Below are 21,227 nucleotides of genomic sequence, written 5' to 3'. Positions count from 1 at the left end.
GGTCAATGACCCTCTTTCAAGCAAACATGATGCATCCTTATGCAGGGTGTTCATTCAAAACAAATGTTGATCTGTTTGGATTTAAAGATCGAAAGAAGCAGAAAATAGAAGCAATTTCCAGCTGCTGCATGGGACAGTTTTTGTGTCTATTTAAGAGAACAGGTGGCTAATGGATTTTCTTGTTGATTGTTTGGTAGGAAAATGCACAGAACCATGACTAGTCTAGGCAGCTAGGAACAAAACATCAATAATAACACAAAGAACATTGCATACAATACAAATTGTTCTGACACATCTAGATCAGAAAACTGGATGTTGTAAGAAGCAGCATAGGCAGAAGCTTCATTATGGAACCACAAAAGATGCAGCTTAACAGTGTATGGCGATTGTCTTTGTTAACGAATGGCCATTAAACATCGAGCATCAAGTGTGATCAATACCTGCCTGTTCTACCCAAAAGTGCCAATGTCCTCTCTTTCACTTTTTAGCTTTTGCCTGGAAAGGGAGAAGTTAACAGGAATGTTAGCCAAAACATTTCTGTTTTTCGATACAGTGGGGAAACGTTAGAACTTCTATCTAGGTTTTGTTTCTGGTATTAACAATGCCCAACTTGACATTCCATAGTAATATGAAGAACACTGCGTACATCTAGATAGGAAAGCTGGGCATTGTTTGAACCAGCATAGGCAGATGGCTCATTCTGGAACCCCAAAAGATACAGAAGAACAGTGTATTGTCAATGTCTCTGTTCATGCTTGGCCATCGAACACCTCAAGACTGACCATCAAGTACAGTCTGTTCTACGCAAAACTGCCAATGTCCTCCCTTTCACTTTGACCTCACTTTAACTTTTCCTGGAGCATTAGAAGGGAGAAAAGTTAACAGGAATGTTAGCCAAGAGGTTTCTGGTTTTGGATAGAATGGAAAAAAGGTTAGAACTTCTGTCCAGGAATTTACTCTATCAATGGAAATCCTAAATTTGACAATTGTCCCTAGAACAGGTATCTTCATTTGGGGATTTCCCTTCTACACCTGTTTCAATGAAAACCAATAAATTTGATTTCCATTAATTATATCTCTAAGGACAGGAGGCAAGGGCAAATCTCCCAGCACACACACAGATAGAAATTTAAACCTGACAAAGGTTCTAACTCTTCCTCATTTTACCCAAAGCTAAAAAATGTTTTTGTTGTAGTTCCAACGGGTTCTAAAATACAGAAATACGGGCAATTGATTTAAGAAATAGAAAAAAGGAAGTTTTCGATGGAAATGGAGACTTTGCTATGGAAACTGACAGTGTTATGGCTTTGTGTGGTCTTTTTACATCAGTAATGTCATGCTAGCCCCACCCAGTTCTTTACAGGGCCATGGATTTCCTGCCAGTAAACGAATGGGGCTGGATGATGTCACTGGTGGCTAAGGATTTGGCTCATGCCTGCACCTGACGCTTTCTTAGCAGCCATTGACATCAAGGAAGCTTTCATGTATAATAATTATATTTCAACCGCTACCACAACTGACGTTCAATCTAAACTTTGAGTTCATCCTTAATCCTTTACAAAATAATTTCTAAATGGACCCCTGTTTATTTAATACTTATGTAGTAGTACACAAGTCGTATAAGTTAATAACTTATAAGAGACCACTTAATACTCCTAATATTGACACAGAGGTCCTTCCTCTTCTCCACCAGTGGCAATGATCCTAACTCCTACCATGCAGATGCATTTAATGATGTGTGAGCGCTGTTCCGTGTAGTTGTATTCTAAGCCCAGGCCAACATGATAGCAAACCCCCAGGGCACATTTTTGTGGCATTCAGCATTTAGAGGATGTGGGTTGAATGATGTTGCCTGTCATTCAATCCACAAAACTGGCAACATTCAGAGGCAGAAACGAATTACCATAGGGGACAGCTCCCTGCTATAGGTGATTATTGAAGCAAAAGCTTTTTTAACCTTTTTTTTCCTTTTTAGATCTAGTTATGTTTTTTTTTTTCCCTGACATCCTGCTTTAGATGTCTTTCACACAAGAGAGGAGTCCATTCTGATCAGCAGGGGATTCATGCAGTATGTAGTATGACTTGTGTACTACTTATGTAGTAGCCCACAAGTCGTATAAGTTAATAACTTATAAGAGACCACTTAATACTCCTAATATTGACACAGAGGTCCTTCCTCCTCTCCACCAGTGGCAATGGTCCTAACTCCTACACTGCAGGTGCATTTAATGATGTGTGAGCGCTGTTCCATGTAGTTGTATTCTAAGCCTAGGCCAACATGATAGCAAACCCCCAGGGCACATTTTTGTGGCATTCAGCGTTTAGAGGATGTGGGTTAAATGATGTTGCCTGTCATTCAACCCACAAAACTGGCAGCATTTAGAGGCAGAAATGAATTACTGTAGGGGACATCTCCCTGCTGTAGGTGATTATTGAAGCAAAAGCTTTTTAGCCTTTTTAGATCTAGTCATGTTTATTTTTTTCTCCCTGGCATCCTGCTTTAGATGTCTTTCACACAAGAGGAGCCCATTCTGATCAGTAGGGGATTCATGAACATAGACCCTACTGAATTGGAGCAGAATGGAACAGATGTCACTTTTGTGATATCCCTGTCTGTTCAGTCTCTTCCTCCTTCCTGCACGCAGGGCTTAACAGTACCGTGTTAGATTTATGGAAAGGTAGGTAGAAAGGTGCACCCAGAGTCCAATCAATGAAAGCTAGAAGGTGAGTCTGAAGGCATTATTAGCGGGCACTCCTTTCTACCGACCTTTCCAAGTCTCCATGCGGAAATGGCCGTTCCCTAAAGGCAGCATCCCAAGCCCCAAGAGGGCTTACCACCACTTTCCTTCAGTTGGGCATAAACCACTGGAAGGGAATTCTTCCTACTCGCCCATGTTATCACCCAGCCACGACCAGTAACTGATTGAGTCAGTCAAGCACAGTTTCCACCCCCAACGATGTTAGGACTATGGGCAGTCAGAAATCAAAAAGGCTGCAAACCTTTTCTGTTTATTTTTCTGGACCTAAATGGTCTGGAAGGTAATCAGATGTAAAACAGATGTTTACTTTTAAACGTTCCAAAGTCAGTGCAGGTCCACTTTAAGTTTAGGTAAAATCCCTAATATTTATCAGATCCATATCCCATCTGTGATGTACATAAGCGTGATATGTGTGCGCTGCCTCCAGTCTCACATCTCGCAGTCACGGCCCACCTCCGCTCCAGATCTATTCCTGTCTATGTCCTTAGGCACCCCGTCAATCTCTGTCTTCATCCACAGCCTTATTATGATAGGCGAATCCTTAAAAGTGATCTGTCTTCCCCTATATGATGCATTACTGTCTTTATAAATGGCTCCCACCAAAAACTAATGTGAATAATGCGGAACTTTCCTTCATCGCAAAACTGTTATATTCAAGGAGAAGAAAATAAAATTGTCATGTGTATATTTTGCTGGCTTTCTTCTTAAATTTATTCCACTTGCTTGTCCCCCATAGCAACATTGGGCATAAAACAGCTTCCTCGCAGACGTACAAACTGACTGCGCAGATAACGGATGCTGCAAATTAATGGAGGCTTTTAGCGTTCTGCATGATAACTTTCACGCAGGCTGTACATCAAGGAGACGCATTAGCAGATACAATTAGACAATTATCATCTGGTAAACAAAGCTACAGATGGAAATTTCAGTGTATTTGTGTGGATCAATGTAGAATTTCTACTGCTCGAAGCAAACCAGCAGAACAGGGTTCAAAATGACACAAAAGAACGCAAATCAGAAAAAAAAGCGGAACTAAACTTTATCTAAACTGCATCTGAAAATGCTGTTTAATTAATTTGTAATATTTCCAGCTGAGGCCATCTGGAATAAGATGTAGCATATAATTCCTGGAATCCATCTGCCCTTAGCTCAGGGTATGCAGGTAGGATGGTGTGCATTGCTGACAAACCCCCTTCACCCCTCTGCCATTTGAAAGAAAAGAAAATGCCCCCTTTAGCTTAGCTTTACCCCTTTCTTCTGACTCCACCATTTTTGTATTATATGTAGGTATATTACTCCTCGCGTTTCCGGTCTACCCCCACTATACCTCCTGACCTCTCAGCGGCCTGATGGTAAGCTTTTTTGGCTTTATAAATGTCATTATTGCTGCAGCCAGTTTTATACACCATACAGATGTGCCACTTTACAGGCAGACTAAGGGTACCCCCCCAAGGGACTATGTTTAAAGGAATTTTTCATTTTTATTGTTTCACTTTAACCACTTTCGGACCACATATATACTGCCACATATATACTGTGGCAGGGCAGCCCGACTGCGCATAATCATGTACCTGTATGTGATTTTGTTCACAAGATCTGGGGGCGCACACAATGGCCACCGGGACCCGCCGATCGTTCCAAGGAGAGGCAGACCGCCGTTCTGTCACAGAGGAAAATGGAGATCTTGCATTTCTGCTAAGCAGAAACACAGATCTGTTTTCCTTTAGTGCATCCACCCCTCCCCACAGTTAGAAATCACTCCCTAGAAGTACACTTAACCCTTTGATCGCCCCCGATGTTAACCCCCTTCCCTGCCAGTGTCATTTATACAGTGACAGTACATTTTTTAGCACTGATCACTGTATTGGTGTCACTGGTCCCCAAAAAGGGTCACTTAGTGTCAGATTTGTCCACTGCAATGTTGCAGTCCCACTAAAAATCACTGATCGTCGCCATTATTAGTAACAACAATAAAATAAATAAAAAATTCATAAATCTTTCCCATAGTTTGTAGACGCGATAACTTTTTCACAAACCAATCAATATATACTTATTGGGAATTTTTTTTTACCAAAAACGTAGCAGAATACATATTGGTCTAAATTGATGAAGAAATTAGATTTTTATGCATTTTGTTACTGAATGTGTTTTATAGCAGGAAGTAAAAAATAATGTTTTTTTTTTTTTTCAAAATTGTCAGTTTTTTTTGTTTATAGCGTAAAAAGTAAAATCCCCAGAGGTGGTCAAATACCACCAACAGAAAGCTCTATTTATGGTAAAAAAAAAAAAGGGACAACAATTTTTTTTGAGTACAGCGTTGCACAGCTGCCTAATTGTCAGTTAAAGCGACGCAGTACCGTATTGCAAATAATGGCTTGGTCGGGAAGGGGGTTAAACCTTTCTGCTGAAGTAGTTAAGCATCAGTAGGTCACTGCTCATTTAAAAAATTATGTTTTCTACAATTTGTTTTTCATTGATACATGTCTCCCAGGGCAGTACCCGGGCCCCCATAACCACTGCATGCCCAATTACTTACATATAAGCCTTCAAAATGGGCACTTTTGATTTTTCCAGTTCTGGTCCCATAGACTTCAGAGAGGTTCGTTATTCGGTTCCGAACTTTTACGATGTTGGAAAGTTTTGCTGCGAACTGAACTGGGGGTTGTTCGGCCCATGTCTAATTTCTATATGATTTTAGTCCAAATATTAAACGTCCTTTACTGTGAGGATACTGTAAAGAACCAGGAATGTGCAACTGTGTGCTCCCAGCTCTCAGCTATATGGCTAAGCAGAAAAATGAGTCAAGAGGTTTATTGTCTTGATAGCTGACGTAAACCAACACTACTAAACTTGGTTTTGGCGTTCTCTGCATTCAATTTTCAAAAACAACTCTGGCGATAAAAGGGTTAATCTTTGCATTCCGATCTACAGTCAGCTATCATTTTCTAAAACTGCCAAAATTCTCAAGCATGGCAATTTCCCTCTATAGACAGAATTCTCAATGCTCTGCTCGTATAATTGGTTTGCTCAAACTGCGAATAGTTTGAGGTGAAATTTCGGGAACAGAGAGCAGGAGGAGGCCTTCTCAAAAATGACCCAGATCTAACCCTTATCCATTCTGTCTAAAAAATGTTTCTCTTTTTATAGAGTTAAATGACATAATAGCATGTACAGTATGACAGTTATATTTGCTTGCTATGTCTTTTTTTTCTTTTTACACAATAGCATAGTTATTCTTTAAGCCATGAAATGAGTTATTCTGTATTTTATGTATATATAGTGCTGTCTGTCATCTTTAGTATGAGAATGCACAGAGTAAGTTTAAGTATATTTTATTATTGGAATAAAGCAGTTAAATTTGTTCAAATACCTCTGCCTCTAGCTGGTATCAATGCCAAATGCTATATTGACTGACTACTGTTCTTCCGTACAATGGAACTCAAGGTTTGGAGGCGCTCCAAAACAGCAATCCAGAGGGAATATGAAGTTGTATTTATTTAATCATACAACATAAAGCAGAACTGAGCAAACAGAAAAAGAAAACAGTTGAGTGATACTGTATATACAGTATGTATTTTGTATATGCCAAATGTGTCGCAATTCTGTAAAGACAGTTGTGTGATTTACACGTCTCCCTCACTGCACAGCCTAGTAGGTGACACACATATATTGGTTCAGCAATTCAGTTTGATGTCACGATTGTGCATTCACTCTGTTCCACAATGTTTCATTGCTTCTGCTTTTTAACTTTAGTGATTAATTGCTTTACAAACTGTATAAACTGTATAAACAAGCAAAAAATAGGGGGAGCAAACCCTGAACATGTATATCTAAAGCCAGTGCAGCTATGGACCAGGCAACATGTATATTAAAAAAGAATAGCGCAACTATGGATGTGCTAATGCACTACAAAGGACTCCTCCTGTATCTACCTGATGGTGGACTCTGATAGAGTACAGGTGTGTGTGGGGGGTGGGATGCTCAACCACAGACGCAGTGGTGGGCTTGAGCACGATATGGCCATATGGTGGGACTAAACCCCCATTTTTATTTATGGATTGTCTCCATATTTAATAGTCATTTCTTTTGCATGGTTGCGCTATTCTTTTTTAATATACATGTTGCCTGGTCCATAGCTGCACCGGCTTTAGATATACATGTTCAGGGTTTGCTCCCCCAATTTTTTGCTTGTTTATTATGTATTCGATCTGACCAGACTTCTGTAAATTCACCCCTTTTCTATGGATAGTGTAGGACCCACTGATAATGGGGTACTTTGATGTAGTAGTGGGCTTGAGCACGATATGGCCATATGGTGGGACTAAACCCCCATTTTTATTTATGGATTGTCTCCATATTTAATAGTCATTTCTTTTGCATGGTTGCGCTATTCTTTTTTAATATACATGTTGCCTGGTCCATAGCTGCACCGGCTTTAGATATACATGTTCAGGGTTTGCTCCCCCAATTTTTTGCTTGTTTATTATGTATTCGGTCTGACCAGACTTCTGTGGTTGAGCATCCCACCCCCCACACACACCTGTACTCTATCAGAGTCCACCATCAGGTAGATACAGGAGGAGTCCTTTGTAGTGCATTAGCACATCCATCCCAGCAAGGAGTGTTGTCTCCAAGGGTTGGAGAGGCTGGATTCACCCCTTTTCTATGGATAGTGTAGGACCCACTGATAATGGGGTACTTTGACGCAGTGGTGGGCTTGAGCACGATATGGCCATATGGTGGGACTAAACCCCCATTTTTATTTATGGATTGTCTCCATATTTAATAGTCATTTCTTTTGCATGGTTGCGCTATTCTTTTTTAATATAATTGCTTTACAGTACCTGTAGCTACAGAGGTTAGTGTGGGCCTGTTCTAAAACCCATTTACTTCTTGTTAACAATATGTTAGTAACTTAAAGTGGTTGTAAAGGCTAAAGGCTTTTTTTTACCTTATCACATTCTCTGCATTAAGGTAAAAAAACTTTTTGGGTGCAGTTTCCCCCCTGCCCCCCTCTAAATATTTCCATGAGCCAATCTCAGTCCAGTGCTGTGCCCAGGAGCAGCGGCGATGCTCTCTCTCTAGCTCCTCACTGGAGAAAAGTTGGAGTGATGGGAGAATGCGTGGTGGGGCGGAGCCACATTGTGTGTGTCAATAGATGCACACTGTATGGTGCAGGAGCAAGCCCACATGAGTACCCTCTAGGAAGCGGTTTGCTGGGGGGGTACTCGAAGGCAGGAGGAGCCAGGAGTGCCATCAGGGGGACCCCAGAAGAAGAGGATTGGGTAAGTATAACATGTTTGTTATTTTAAAAAAAAGACACTGCTGGGGTGGGGGGTACTCAAAGGCAGGAGGAGCCAGGAGCTCCATCAGGGGGGACCCCAGAAGAAGAGGATTGGGTAAGTATAACATGTTTGTTATTTAAAAAAAGAGAGATAATATCACTTTAAATGTCCATAGCCTGGTCATGGCTGAACTACAGTTAGCTAAAAATAATCACCTTTTTGAGACCCCCAACCCCCTTCTCCGCATTGCAAGGGGCAATTTCATCTAGGGGTTAATGAATAAGAAAAAAAACTCTCATTTATTTCCAGTTCCCTGGCAATCAGCACTCCTCTCCATGCTCTGATACTCCCAGAATGTAGTTGGGCACCCAGTGTTCTTAGTATGATCCCTGAGCCCCTATTGCACATTACAATGGAGAGCTGCAGATGGTTGAGTGGCTAAGAGGTGGACCAGTTGTATGACAGGGAGGAAACTTGCAGGAGCAAGAAATAAGGCAAGTATTGCTACTTATTTTAAAACCCCCTATACCCCTGGTGCCCAAAACACACCCTGCAGCCAACCCTCTGTGTGCAGTCTGCCACGTGCTGGGCTGGGTCTGCCACCTCTTGGGTATCAGAGGGCAGCAGAGCAGTAGTGGGGTTCTGGGCACTGAAACATTCTCTGCATATAGACTGTATTGTCAGGCAGAATGATCTCCACCCATTAGTACAAGTCAAGTTCAGGTCTTAGGCAGATAGAAAGCAACATAGGAGCATGTGATCAAGTAAGTGACCACCAATGCTGGGAGTTTATATTTCACTGGCTCTGACTATTGTGTTCACTGACTCCAATGTTGGAGGTCATTTTTGTGTCCACTGACACTAATGCTGGAGGTTATTATTACGGCCATTTACACCAATACTGGCAGTTATTACTGCAGCCACTAACACCAATTGGGGGGTTGATTGCGACCACTGACATCAGTGTTGGGGGATACTCTTACTAACACTGACATCAGTGTTGGGGGATACTCTTACTAACACTGACACAAATTCTGGGGGTTACTATTACCCCCCACTAATACCAATGATAGGGTTTATTTGCATTTGTTATCAGTGTGCGCTGTTGTATGCTGGAAAAAAATAATCAGAATCAAAATGATTTTCTGTTGAGGTGCATTAGAGCTCATTCATACTGTATAGAACACCTCCAGGTTGCCATATTGCAATTCATTTTTAAACAATGTAAGAAAATTACAGTGATGATAGATTAACGAAGACGGGTTTAATTAATATTAATTCATATTTTAATACCAATAAATTAGAAACTGGCTTGTGTAGCAATTTATATGCTGTATATTTTATTTTATTTTTATATATTTATTTATTACTTTTTTTTTTTAGCGAAAGTGGAATTCTGCTTTCATTTTACCTTTCCTTTTAACTTCTCTGAGATATCAGATGGCCATCCCTAGTTACTATAGGTTTCTGCACTTTTCATATTTTTATTGTCCTCTCTCCTGCCTAATGACTATGCACATGCATTTTGCTGATGGGTATATGCAGATGTATATTATCGGAGGAAACTGGCAAGCGAGATAATTAAAATTATTTTGACTATACAGCATAATAACCAGGAACACATGTGACATATTTTAATATCTGTTAATGTTCAGCACAAGTTAATAAGGAGCAATTAAGGATGTTCTAAATTTCATCCTGCAAATTACTCAGAAAAAAAAGCTGAGGATGAAGTAATGACAGAGCTAAATTATCCCTTTTTGTTTCGGATGTTCTCAAAGAAGTTTCTGGGACCACGGAAAGGTCAATATTAATAAGATTATTAAGCCAAATGTTTAAGTAGAGTGCTTGAGAGAGAGTGTGCAAAAAGATCATTACAAAGGTGTAATTTGCAGAATGAAGAAAACCTAAAGCTAAACACCAGGTTCCTGTATAAAGCACAGTATATAGGCACTGAGCAGATAAAAGTATGAACTGTAGTAATAAATAAAGTGTAGAGATTTAAGAGTATATGTCAAAAGTAAAAAAATATATTCTGGGGATTTGTATTACCAGCAGGAAGGCAACTACTGCTTGAGATGTAACAGCAGTTTCTTGGACAATGTGTCATATGGGTGTTTATGAGCTCTTGGGGGTTGAGTTGAGTTAATACAGTGTTGGGTGAAACAGTATCCTTGTGAAATATAACTTATCAAACTCCTTGCATTTGTCAATGACCAGAAGTTTCAAACAGCCAGAGTAGAAAACACTTTGGTACCCCCCCCCCCCCCCCTACTAGCAGTGTATGATGTATGGCCAGGTTGAGTTGCTTTACACAACCAAGAGGAGGGAGATGGACAAATCTGCTCCATCATCTGTAAGGAGTAAAAGGGCAGATCCAGCTGTACGTTTTAGTGGGTGGGTTGGCCAGAGTATACAGCGCTTGGGTAACCCTACCAGTAGTATATGATGTGTGGACAGCCTGAGTTGCTTTACACAGGTAACCAAGAGTACAAAAGTGGGCCAATTTAAATTTCTCTTAAAAGCAACAAGATACAATCTGGTTAAAAGGGGAAACAGGGCAGATCCAATTCTACATTCTTGGCTTTCCTCTTGTTCAAGTATTTTATTGGGAAAAAAGTTGAATACAGTACAAGAATACAGACAATAATGCAGTAAATACATGCTTTGAACAGAATTGGTACAACAACAGTGAAGCATGGAAACAACCACGCAGGATCAAGTAATGAGTAATATTTGATGTGGAAGGACAATCCTCAATAAAGACATTCAAAGGTAGGCCAACAATTCAAACGTATATAACATCTCGACAGAAAGAGGGGGAGGGAATGATATGGAGATATGTACATATTAGGGCACTTCAATATGTGCCCAAAAATGTGTATATTCTTGGCTTTCTAAAAGGAGACTGTGACGGAACCGACCCAGAATCTGCTTGAGTGCTTCCGTCAGTATACCGCTTCCTCCAGTCTTGAACATAGATATCAAATATTTTAGCCGCATAACATACAAAACTAGCTGACAAATAGCTTGTATGAGATCTGGAACGTTCATTGAATAAACTCACACCGAATATATACCCCACCAGGTCAGGTGAGCCTGATTACATTATGGTATGCAGATGAAATTGTAAACAGAAATATAATTAACATAACTAAGGAACAACCAACACAAACAGTATTCTACTTGACCACTAGCAACTAATAGCTGACTGATTTATTTACCATGCTAATTAACTCAGCACTTAAACCAGCCTGGGTGACCAGACTGGCCGGCAACAAGGCTAAAACTAAGTACAATACACATTACCCTAAGTATAAACACAGAACACTTTATTAAACAGACAATAGCAGGAGACTCAAGTAGTAGACTGTCCGGCTCCTACCTACAATAGTCTATGATGAAAAGCTCATGCAATGTTCCATCATTCTGATACAGTGGAATTAATGTATCATAGATTTCTTGAGGCATATTGTGGATAAATATTACTGTCCCGTTTGAAGTAATCCAAACCCCATTCTCAGTGTCCATTAAGTAGCTGTCCATCATTTTCTCGGTCACACTGTGCCCCTAATAGACACAGGGTGACTTACACATAAGAGGGGCATGGGGAGCTGAAACAAGGGCTTCCTAACCTCTCCAAGGGAAGCTGGGTTCTTCTCTTGCTCCGTCTCTCGCTTACTCTTTCTCTTTCCCTACAACTCTTTCTACATAGTTTCTCTCTCCTTCCCTTTATCTCTCTCTACCTCAGTTTCTTTCTTTCTTCTCTCTTTTTAAGATTTTCTCTTACTCCCTCTATCCCCACCCCCCTCCCCCTAATCTCTTCTGCCCTCTATGTCTCATTTCCTCTCTTCTTTTTACCTTTCTCTTTCTCTCCTCCTTCCTCTATCTCTTTCTTAATTCTATCTCTTTCTTGATTTATTTTTCCATCTTCCTCCTTCTTTCCTCCTTCCTCTATCTCTTTCTTCCTCCCCCTCTTTCTCTCTCTTTCATCTTCTCTTTCTCCCTCTAACTTTCTTTTCCATCCTTTATATCTTTTTACCAACCCCCTTATATTTTGTCCTTATCCCTCTCTTTCTTCCTCTTTTGTTCTCTCTTTTTCCCTTTTCCTCTCTATATCTCTCTTGCTTGCTCCCTTTATCTTTTTTGTCCCATGTTTTCTCTTTCTCCATCTCTCTTCTTCTCTCTCTCTCTCTCTCTCTCTCTCTCTCTCTCTCTCTCTCTCGCCCCTCCCCATCTCTCTCATTCTGCCTTGGGGAAGTCCTGGATCAAGTCCTGGGAACTCATCCAAGATCCCCCCATCCCAAAAATAAAAAAGTGTGTGTGTGTATATATACCTTTTGAGGAGCGAGGACCACTTGAGCGACTTGGTAACCAGCCATGGGCCACAATGAGTGGAGCGGGCAGATGACAGGTCCGTGTCCACATAGCATATGCAAACAAGGACACAGCCCGCTCTACTCTATGAGCCCTCCAATCCGATCTGCCCAGACAGAAGGGGATAGATCCCCTTCTGTTTTTTTAAGAGGATCAGATTGGAGATAGGCGGATGTAAACAGACACAAGTCTGTTTACACCTGCCACTCTATAGTGGTGAATGGAGGGTCCAATTGGGTCCACCAGAAAAACAGACAGGTGGACCCGATCAGAACCATCGTGTGAAAGGGGCCTACGGCTGCTTTCACACAGGTGCACCACAATTTATCTGCACCTCAACTGACCTCAATCTTTACTTCTTCATCAGGATTCTTGCAGATATCACTGGCTGCTGCTGTCTCCCAGGTGAATATAGCTTGTGGCTGCTGCTGGCTGTCCTCCAGGGCTGGTACTGCTGGTGGGTACTGCTAGTTGGTACAACTGGTGGGTACTGCTGGCTGGTACTGCTGGTGAGTACTGCTGGTTGGTACTGATGGTGGGTACTGCTAGTTGGTACTGCTGGCTGGTACTACTGGTAGGTACTGCTGGCAGGTACTTCTGGTGAGTACTGCTGGCTGGTACTGCTGGTGGGTACTGCTGGCTGGTATTACTGGCTGGTACTGCTGGCAGGTACTGTTGGCTGGTACTGCTGGCTGGTACTATTGATGGGTAATGCTGGTTGGTACTGCTGGCTGGTACTGCTGGTACTGCTGGTGGGTACTGTTGACTGCTACTACTGGCTGGTACTGCTGGCGGGTACTATTGGCTTGTACTACTGGCTGGTTCTACTGACTGGTACTGCTGGCTGGTTCTACTGACTGGTACTGCTGGCTGGTACTACTGGCTGGTACTGCTGGCTGGTACTGTTGGTTGATACTGCTTGCTGGTACTATTGGCGGGTACTGCTTGCTGGTACGGCTGTTGATACTACTGACTGGTACAACTAGTGGGTACTGCTGGTGGGTACTGCTGGCTGGTACTGCTGGCTGATACTGCTGGAGGGTACTACTGGTGGGTATTGCTGGTTGGTACTACTGGCAGGTACTGCTAGCTGGTACTGCTGTCTGGTACTACTGGCGGATACTGCTGGCTGGTACTGCTGGTGGGTACTGCTCACTGGTACTGCTAGTGGGTGCGGCTGGCTGGTACTGCTGGCAAGTACTGCCATAGGGTACTGCTGTCTGGTACTACGGTGGGTACTGCTGGAGGGTACTGCTGGTGGGTACTGCTGGTGGGTACTGCTGGCTGGTACTACTGGTGGATACTGCTAGCGGGTACTGCTGGCTGGTACTGCTGTTTGGTACTGTTGGATGGTACTACTGGCTGGTACTTCTGGCGTGTACTTCTAGCTGGTACTGCTGGCATGTACTTCTAGCTGGCACTGCTGGTGGGTACAGCAAGCTGGTACTGCTGGTGGGTAATGCTGGCTTGTACTGCTGGCTTGTACTGCTGGCTGGAACTGCTGGCTGGTACTACTGGCTGGTACTGCTCGTTGGTACTGCTAGCTGGTACTGCTGGTGGGTACTGCTAGCTGGTACTGCTGTTTGGTACTGTTGGCTGGTACTACTGGCTGGTACTGCTGGCGTGTACTGCTAGCTGGTACTTCTGGTGGGTAAGGCTGGCTGGTACTGCTGGATGGTACTGCTGGTGGGTACTGCTGGCTGGTATTACTGGCTGGTACTACTGGTGGGTACTGCTGGCTGATTCCCGACCCACCATCCAACTCTGAGCATCAGTGTGACAGGAACCGGCGGAGCCAATGCTTCCTGTATCACTCCTATAGGAAACATCGACTCCGCTTTCTCTATTGCCGGCTCTGTTACTCACACACACAGATGCCACAGACAGCTGCCAACGGGAACAGCGTTCTTGCTGTGGAAAAAGTACAGAAACGCCCTTCCCATGCATTCCTGCAGGACTCAAGCCTTGAATACAGTATAACATTGAGAAAAAGTATATGTAAACCCACACCTTGTAAAACAAACCATTCAGCTTACTATAGAACTGAAAGGCAAAACATTTTGTATACACATAAACAGATATTATAAATACCTTTTTTTCCTTTTTATAAGTGATCATACAATCTCTGTTCTTAGCTGCATAAGGAGCTCAGAGAGCTGGATGAGGAGAAACAGAAGTGCATTGGTCTTCCCAGTAAATGATTGCGCAGGGGCGAGGGGTGTCAAGAAAAGTCTGATCATTGGAGGAGATCAGGCTGGGTTCTCAGCACAGCTAGAAAACTGACCATCTTTGTGCTCTCAGTCAGTTTTTAATAGGAAAGCAGAGGGACTGGCAGCAACACCGGGTATTTCCGACAAAGGAAGCAATACAAAGAGAACAGGATACTTTTTTAATACAAGTACAGCATACACATTTTAGGAATGTAAAGTGTTGGGTTTACATATATTTATTAACACAACACAACAATATAATTTGCTATAATAATAAAACACTGTACATTTTTCATCTACTGTATTGTTTTATAATCCTCAGAAAACTACTGTCATACAAAGGAAAAAAAGGTCTAAAATTATCCATTCCATGTCTGTATAATATTTTTTAACATATGCTTGCATTTTTTATAACTCTCAACCCATATGAAACGAATCATAGCTACAAAACTATGGAGCCCCAGGACCACAAACAAATACAGTAAAACCTTGGATTGCGAGCATAATTAGTTCCAGAAGCATGCTTGTAATCCAAAGCACTCTTATATCAAAGCGAATTTCCCCATAAGAATTAATGGAAATTCAGATAATTCGTTCCACAACCATTTATTCATAAGTCCTTCAGTTTATAGTCCATATAAAAAGATTATAGCATTGTGATAGGTTATATAACCATAAAATGTCCATCCAGAAATAGCCGCTTCCATAAGGGGATTAGAAGCAAAATCCAGCAGGAGCTACAGGGTATCAAAGAGAAGAGAGGCGCCTCTAAGTGTAGCAATATGGTTCCATTTAATGAAGGTACAACATTAAGCAACGCACATGGTTGATGATTAAAACAGGCACATCTAAGTATGCAGGCATCCGGGGTAAAGCTGTCCACATAGACCATCTTCTGCACCGCCAGCTGCCAGTCTGTAATGCTGACCGGGAAGACCACCCTGCAGTAAAGCGATCTGAAAGTGAGGGGCAGCATGGAAGGGATGACGTAGATGGCGGTGCAGAGGTTGGTCTATGTGGACAGCTTTAGCCTGGATGCCTGCATACTTAGATGTGCCTGTTTTAATCATCAACCATGTGAGTTGCTAAATGTTGTACCTTCATTAAATGTAACCATATTGCTACATTTAGAGGCGCCTCTCTTTCTCTTTTATACTCAGCTGTGACTTGAGGCTACTTGTATATCAGGACATCGCTTGTATATCAAGTCAAAATTTATTTGAAAATTTTGCTTGTCTTGCAAAGCGCTCTTAAACCAAGTTACTCTCAAACCAAGGTTTTACTGTACTGTAGAATGCCAGTTTATGAGGAGCAGAAGGCTTGAACCTGTGAAAAGCTGACATTGGTGTGCCAGTGTCTCTCCATTGTGTACCTGCCTTTTCCTTTCCTACAACTACTCAGACTGCAACAGTGCGTTCTGTAAATGGCTTTCTACATCTGCTATCAATGTTCTGCATGAAATAGTGTAAAATCCCCATGACATGGGATAATGGGCAGTATCAGGGCTAAAGCAACCAAAGATGGAAAACCATCAAGACATAAAACATACTATACTCTCAAGAGAAGGTCTACATTTCCTGCTGAGCCATGGACCAGTCTCAGACTAACAGCAATGGAATGAAACAATAGTTCAGAGTTTTCCCTAGGCCTTCTTCAAAGGCTCACCCTTGAAATGATCAGTTTATCGCACAGAAAAACAGCCCATTCTAATACTTCTTATTTCATAAAGAAAACACAAAACGCATTCAATCTGATAAAACATTAGAGTTATATTGTTACTATTATTATTTTATTTATCTAGTGGTCTGGTCATATTGGAGGTTTTATATTCTAAGTCGTCATATTGTCTAATTTGTATCATGATTATATCCAGTGGTCAGGTCATGTTGGAGGTATCATGTTTTAAGTCTGTATATTGTCTCATACATTTGTATCTTGCTTATGTGCAATGGACAGGTCAAGTTGGAGTTATTATATTCTATGTCAGAAAATTACTAAAACTGCCTTATGATCATGGCAGTGGACAAATCATGTTGGAGTAATTATATTATACATGTGAATAATATGTAATATAACTGCATTATGACCATGCCAGCAGACAGATTATATTTAAGGTATAGTGATCTAAATCTGTATACAGCCAAAGCAGCCTTTCTCATTTAGGGTTCTTCCAGGGGTTGCTAAGGGTTCCTTAAGCAAAAAGAAATTCCTGCCTCTCAGATGAGTAATCACTGACAATAATGATCATTTTACTGTAGATAAGTCTGGGGAGATTCCCAATAACCATGAATGCAAGGAGCATTTTTGCCAGTGACCATCATGGTAAGCTACTGTGAGCTATAGATATAGTAACTATCGGCAGGGGCACCCTGAGCCGTAAAGATATTTCAAGGATTCCTCCATGTTAAAGCGGTGCTTCACCTAAAATATGAAGTTCCTCTTTAGGTTATCCTCCCCTTTCCTCTTCCACTTTTGGAACATTTCTTTTTCTTTTTGGGCTTTGTCGGGTACCCACTCTAATTTCTCTGGAATCACCTAGGTTATTCCAGCAGACATTTTCTGCCACCACCGCCCCAACCTCCTGTGACACGTTACAGGTCCCAGGAGGCTTCAGGTCCATTCACAATGCGCAGCGCAACTTGTCAATACGCAGTGGGGTGCCAGCTGTAAAGCCACAAGGAGTCACAGCTGGCATAGCACAGTAAACATGCCAGTGCTTGACTGATATTATTGAATTAGGAGGGCTGACCATTGCAGTAGATTCTTTGATCCCACTATTGGGTATTTGTAACACTGTGGCCACTGTCTCCCATAAGAAATTGTTAATTTTCTATTCAGAATTGTATGCCAGAAGAGCAATTCTATCAAAATGGAAATTAGAGGAACCACATACTGTTCCTCTTTGGCGATCTATGATCAATGCAAATTCATCTTTGTATGCTGTAAGCTTTCTTATATGGGCCAAAATTGCCCTAAGAAATCTGTAAAAATGTGGGCTGCTTGGCTGGAGGCTAGAGATTTAATGCTGTGATACTCCCCCATATAGGTTTATTATGCTTATGTTTGTGATTCTATGACTGGAGGGTGGGAAGATTTTTTTGCCTTCCCATTTCTGGTTTTGAAGTTGTTGTCTCCTCTTCTTTCTCTATACTACTCCCAGTGCTGTATTTTGGCCTAGGCCAACAAGGCCCAGGCCTAGGGCGGCACTTTGCAGGGGGGCAGCAAAAAAGCTGCCCCCCCCTCCACCTGAGACTCTATTGGCCTCTCTCTCCCTCACCCTTCTCTCTCTCCCACCCCCTCTCACCCCCCCCCCCTCTCGTGAGATCTCAGGGGTTCATGCTGGGACTTGTAGTCCTTCAATTTTGGAGGGAGTTACATCTGTTAAAAAAGGAGTGGGGCAAATTTACATACAATGGGGGGGGGGCCCAATTTTAGTCTTGCCTAGGGCAGCATAAAACCTAAATACACCACTGACTACTCCCTCCTCACCTCCTGACTTTTCCTATCTCTCTCCCAACTTTTCTTCCTTTTCTGCCCCCCCCCCCCCCCCAAGAGGTGAAACTGCAGAGTATTGAGCTGTGACACATTGATAACTGTATGTTTATTTGTATTTATACTATTGATATATATGTATATTGATGTATATGATATTGATGTATATTGATGTTTATGGTGTAGGAACTACATGTATGCGCAATGAATGTTTTAATTTCTTATATATTTCAAAATGCTCAACAAAATCTATCTGTTAAAAAAAATAATATTAAAAATGCCGGTGCTGGGGACCAAAAGACTAATAAAGAACTGGCCGAAGTGAGGACAGCAATGGATCCCTGCACAGGTAAGTGTCCTTTTATTAAAAGTCAGCAGCTACAGTACTTGTAGCTACTGAGTTTTAACTTTTCTTTTCTTTTTTTTTTATCAGACTGAGGAACCTCTTTAACAAGTTTGAGAAATACTGAGCTAGAGAGTAAAAGGACGGTATTATGACCATGTCCAGCAGTAAGTTTTGTTGGAGGTATAATGTCCTGTGTATTGACAGTCCTGTATTAGCATTTGGTCCAGTGGTAAGGTCACATTTGAAATGTAGCATTCTATATCTTTCCAGAGTGCAATACAGTGTACCATTATAATCTCCTATAGTATGTTTCATTATTCATACATATGAACTACATATCAGTATACATACAATAGCAAAAATACACGCATCTAAAAATTTAGTTAAAGTGGAAGTCAAGGCATTTTTGTATCTGTATCAATCCTTATTCCCAATTTCCATGCCTTACCATGTTATCACTACATGTTTTTAGGCATTAAATCTCTATTTTGATCAAGTAACAGTTTCTAGGGGCTGTGTTTGAGGCATCACAATAAACTGAGCCTTGGTTTTCATTGCCTGGAACCCTCCAGTGGAAGCAGCACCTCTTCGTTCCATCCTCTGATCATTTTCTGATAGACAGTACAGTACCTCCCCGTGTCATGTAAACCTTCTTTTGGTTATGTCACCTAGGCTGCATCTTTTGAAATTGGAAGCTGACCAGCAGGATCATGTTTGCAAATTTGTGGTATTCTCTAATGCTTCCATAGTATATTAAGAATTTCAAAGCAGGCAATTAGGGTTTCACTACTCAGCTGTGCCATTCTGCTGCCTTGACTTCCACTTTAGGTAAAATCTGCGCAGAATACTTAGAATTCTTTTATTTCTTTTGTTAAAAATGTAAAAAGAAATGGGATGAGAAAAAGAGAAGAAATAGTAATGTAACAATTCCTACCTCCATAAAGAGCTCTCTAGAACCTTCCCCGTGTCGGCATGGTAAAACTTGGTGAGTATCAGAATAACCTGCATATAAAGAATAAAAAACATACATTAGATGGTAATCCATGGTCTTATGTATTTACTTTAGCTTTTTATCCAACCCTCCATCTCTCCCAAACACCAAACTTATAAAGTATTAAATATAACTGACAATACCCACTAGAAAATGAAGCTGTTGTCACTGATGTCAACATAAAACATAGGACATTAGATTCAGGGTCTACACATCTGCGGCCAACTGCCATTCCACTATTTAGAGAGAATGTCCCTGTACTTTTGCAGCTCATCATAGCTTCAAAAGACACAGCATCCTATTGTCATAGCACATACCCCAAAGCAGCTAGAAAAGTTCTCACTAAATACAGCAGATAACCAAATCTACCAACATCACAGCCCAAAATCAACATACATACATCAATTTTTTTGGAAATTATGGCTACTACTAAGACAAAGTGGGAGCATTAAAGTAACAATAATGCTGTCTGTGCCGCCATTGGGGATTCACCCTCTCTATTTGTCCTGTTTGCCATTATCATTGAAAAATCTCAAATTTGGGGTTGTCCCCAGAAAAGGAGGGGACATCTTCCAATCGGGACACTAGTTCTGATGACCTGGGGGTCCCCAATAGATTCCCTAATTTTGCAAGGATTTCCACTCACTTCCTGTTTGGCTATAGGACAAGAATTGAAAGGAAATCTCCATAATGGTACACAAATGGTGAAAAAAAAGCTGGCAGGGTGTCAACGGGTCTGTGGTAATGAGCCCTTATAGATCCCCAGCTCAGGATTCCCCAGGGCGTGGAGTCTAAGCCCCAGCCTGCTTCTTCACCAGGGCCCCTGATGGTGGGGATGGACTTGCAGCAGACTGGAACCAGGTCGCGGCCCCCAGGTAGGCCCAGCTTAGAATGTGGAGACCGCTGGCGTGTGCAGGGTAAACAGGAGACTATAAGGAGATCCAAGAGACAAGCCGAGATCAGGACAGGCAGCAGACAAACGTAGACGGAGAAACAAAGCCGGGTCGGTACACAGGAGATCAGATACAATAGCCAAGGGATACACGGATGGGAGCTCAGAGAACAGCGAAGTTGCTCAAGCAAGGAACAGTGCACTGAGCATGTGTATATATAGGGAAGCAAACAGGGAGGTGACCCAGGAAGTAATTGACAGGAACAGGATATAACCCACAGTGGAGAAGGCGACGCCCATAGGAAACAGAGAAGCCCAAACACCACATGTGAAGGGAGGCAAAACAGAAGCACTGCAGCAAGGAGGTAAGAATATACAGACCAAAATATAGGCTAACTTGTGACACAGGGGTTATAACTCCCCTTGCTCTATCCAAAATGGTAAGAAAAAAAGTTTTGCCTATAGTTCTACTTTAATAGCATTAAAAAGCAAGATATGTACTGAATACGATGTACAAATACCTCCCAACTTTCTGAGGTTAGAAATAGGAACAACCCCACCCCCCTGCCCAGCCACATTCACAGTTACACGAATCACAAAGAAATAATATAAAAAACAAATTAGTTAAACCCACACATTTTTTCAGCACTACTTTGCCTTTCTACTCACTCTTCAAGTTAACAAACGCAATAATTTGAGGCCTTAATGCTCCATTATGCTAATTGAGTTCTCACAGCTCCTCTGTGACTTTCAAGTTTCTTCCCGGTTAGCCTTGAATTTGGATGCTGTTGCCTTATTGATTGAATTTTTATATCCTGTAATTCAATAAAGCTGTGGCCTTGCTCTTCCAACTAATAATTTCTGTGTTTATTATT

General features: G+C 41.6%; 1 protein-coding gene across 2 annotated transcripts in view; it reads right to left on the bottom strand.

Moving 5' to 3' along the window:
- SORCS2 (sortilin related VPS10 domain containing receptor 2) overlaps positions 1–21,227 on the bottom strand; it is a 1,364,824-nt gene that overhangs the window by 920,343 nt on the left and 423,254 nt on the right. For both annotated transcript variants that reach the window (XM_082243140.1, XM_082243141.1), the window contains exon 2: positions 19,404–19,471. In XM_082243140.1, coding sequence (XP_082099266.1) covers positions 19,404–19,471 — 68 coding nt within the window. The remainder of the gene's footprint in view (positions 1–19,403; positions 19,472–21,227) is intronic.

Source organism: Pelophylax lessonae (assembly GCF_965119305.1).
Source record: "Pelophylax lessonae genome assembly, chromosome: 1".
Classification (NCBI taxonomy): Eukaryota; Metazoa; Chordata; class Amphibia; order Anura; family Ranidae; genus Pelophylax; species Pelophylax lessonae.
Note: the sequence above shows the minus strand (reverse complement) of the source record. Positions and strands in the feature narration are given on the sequence as shown.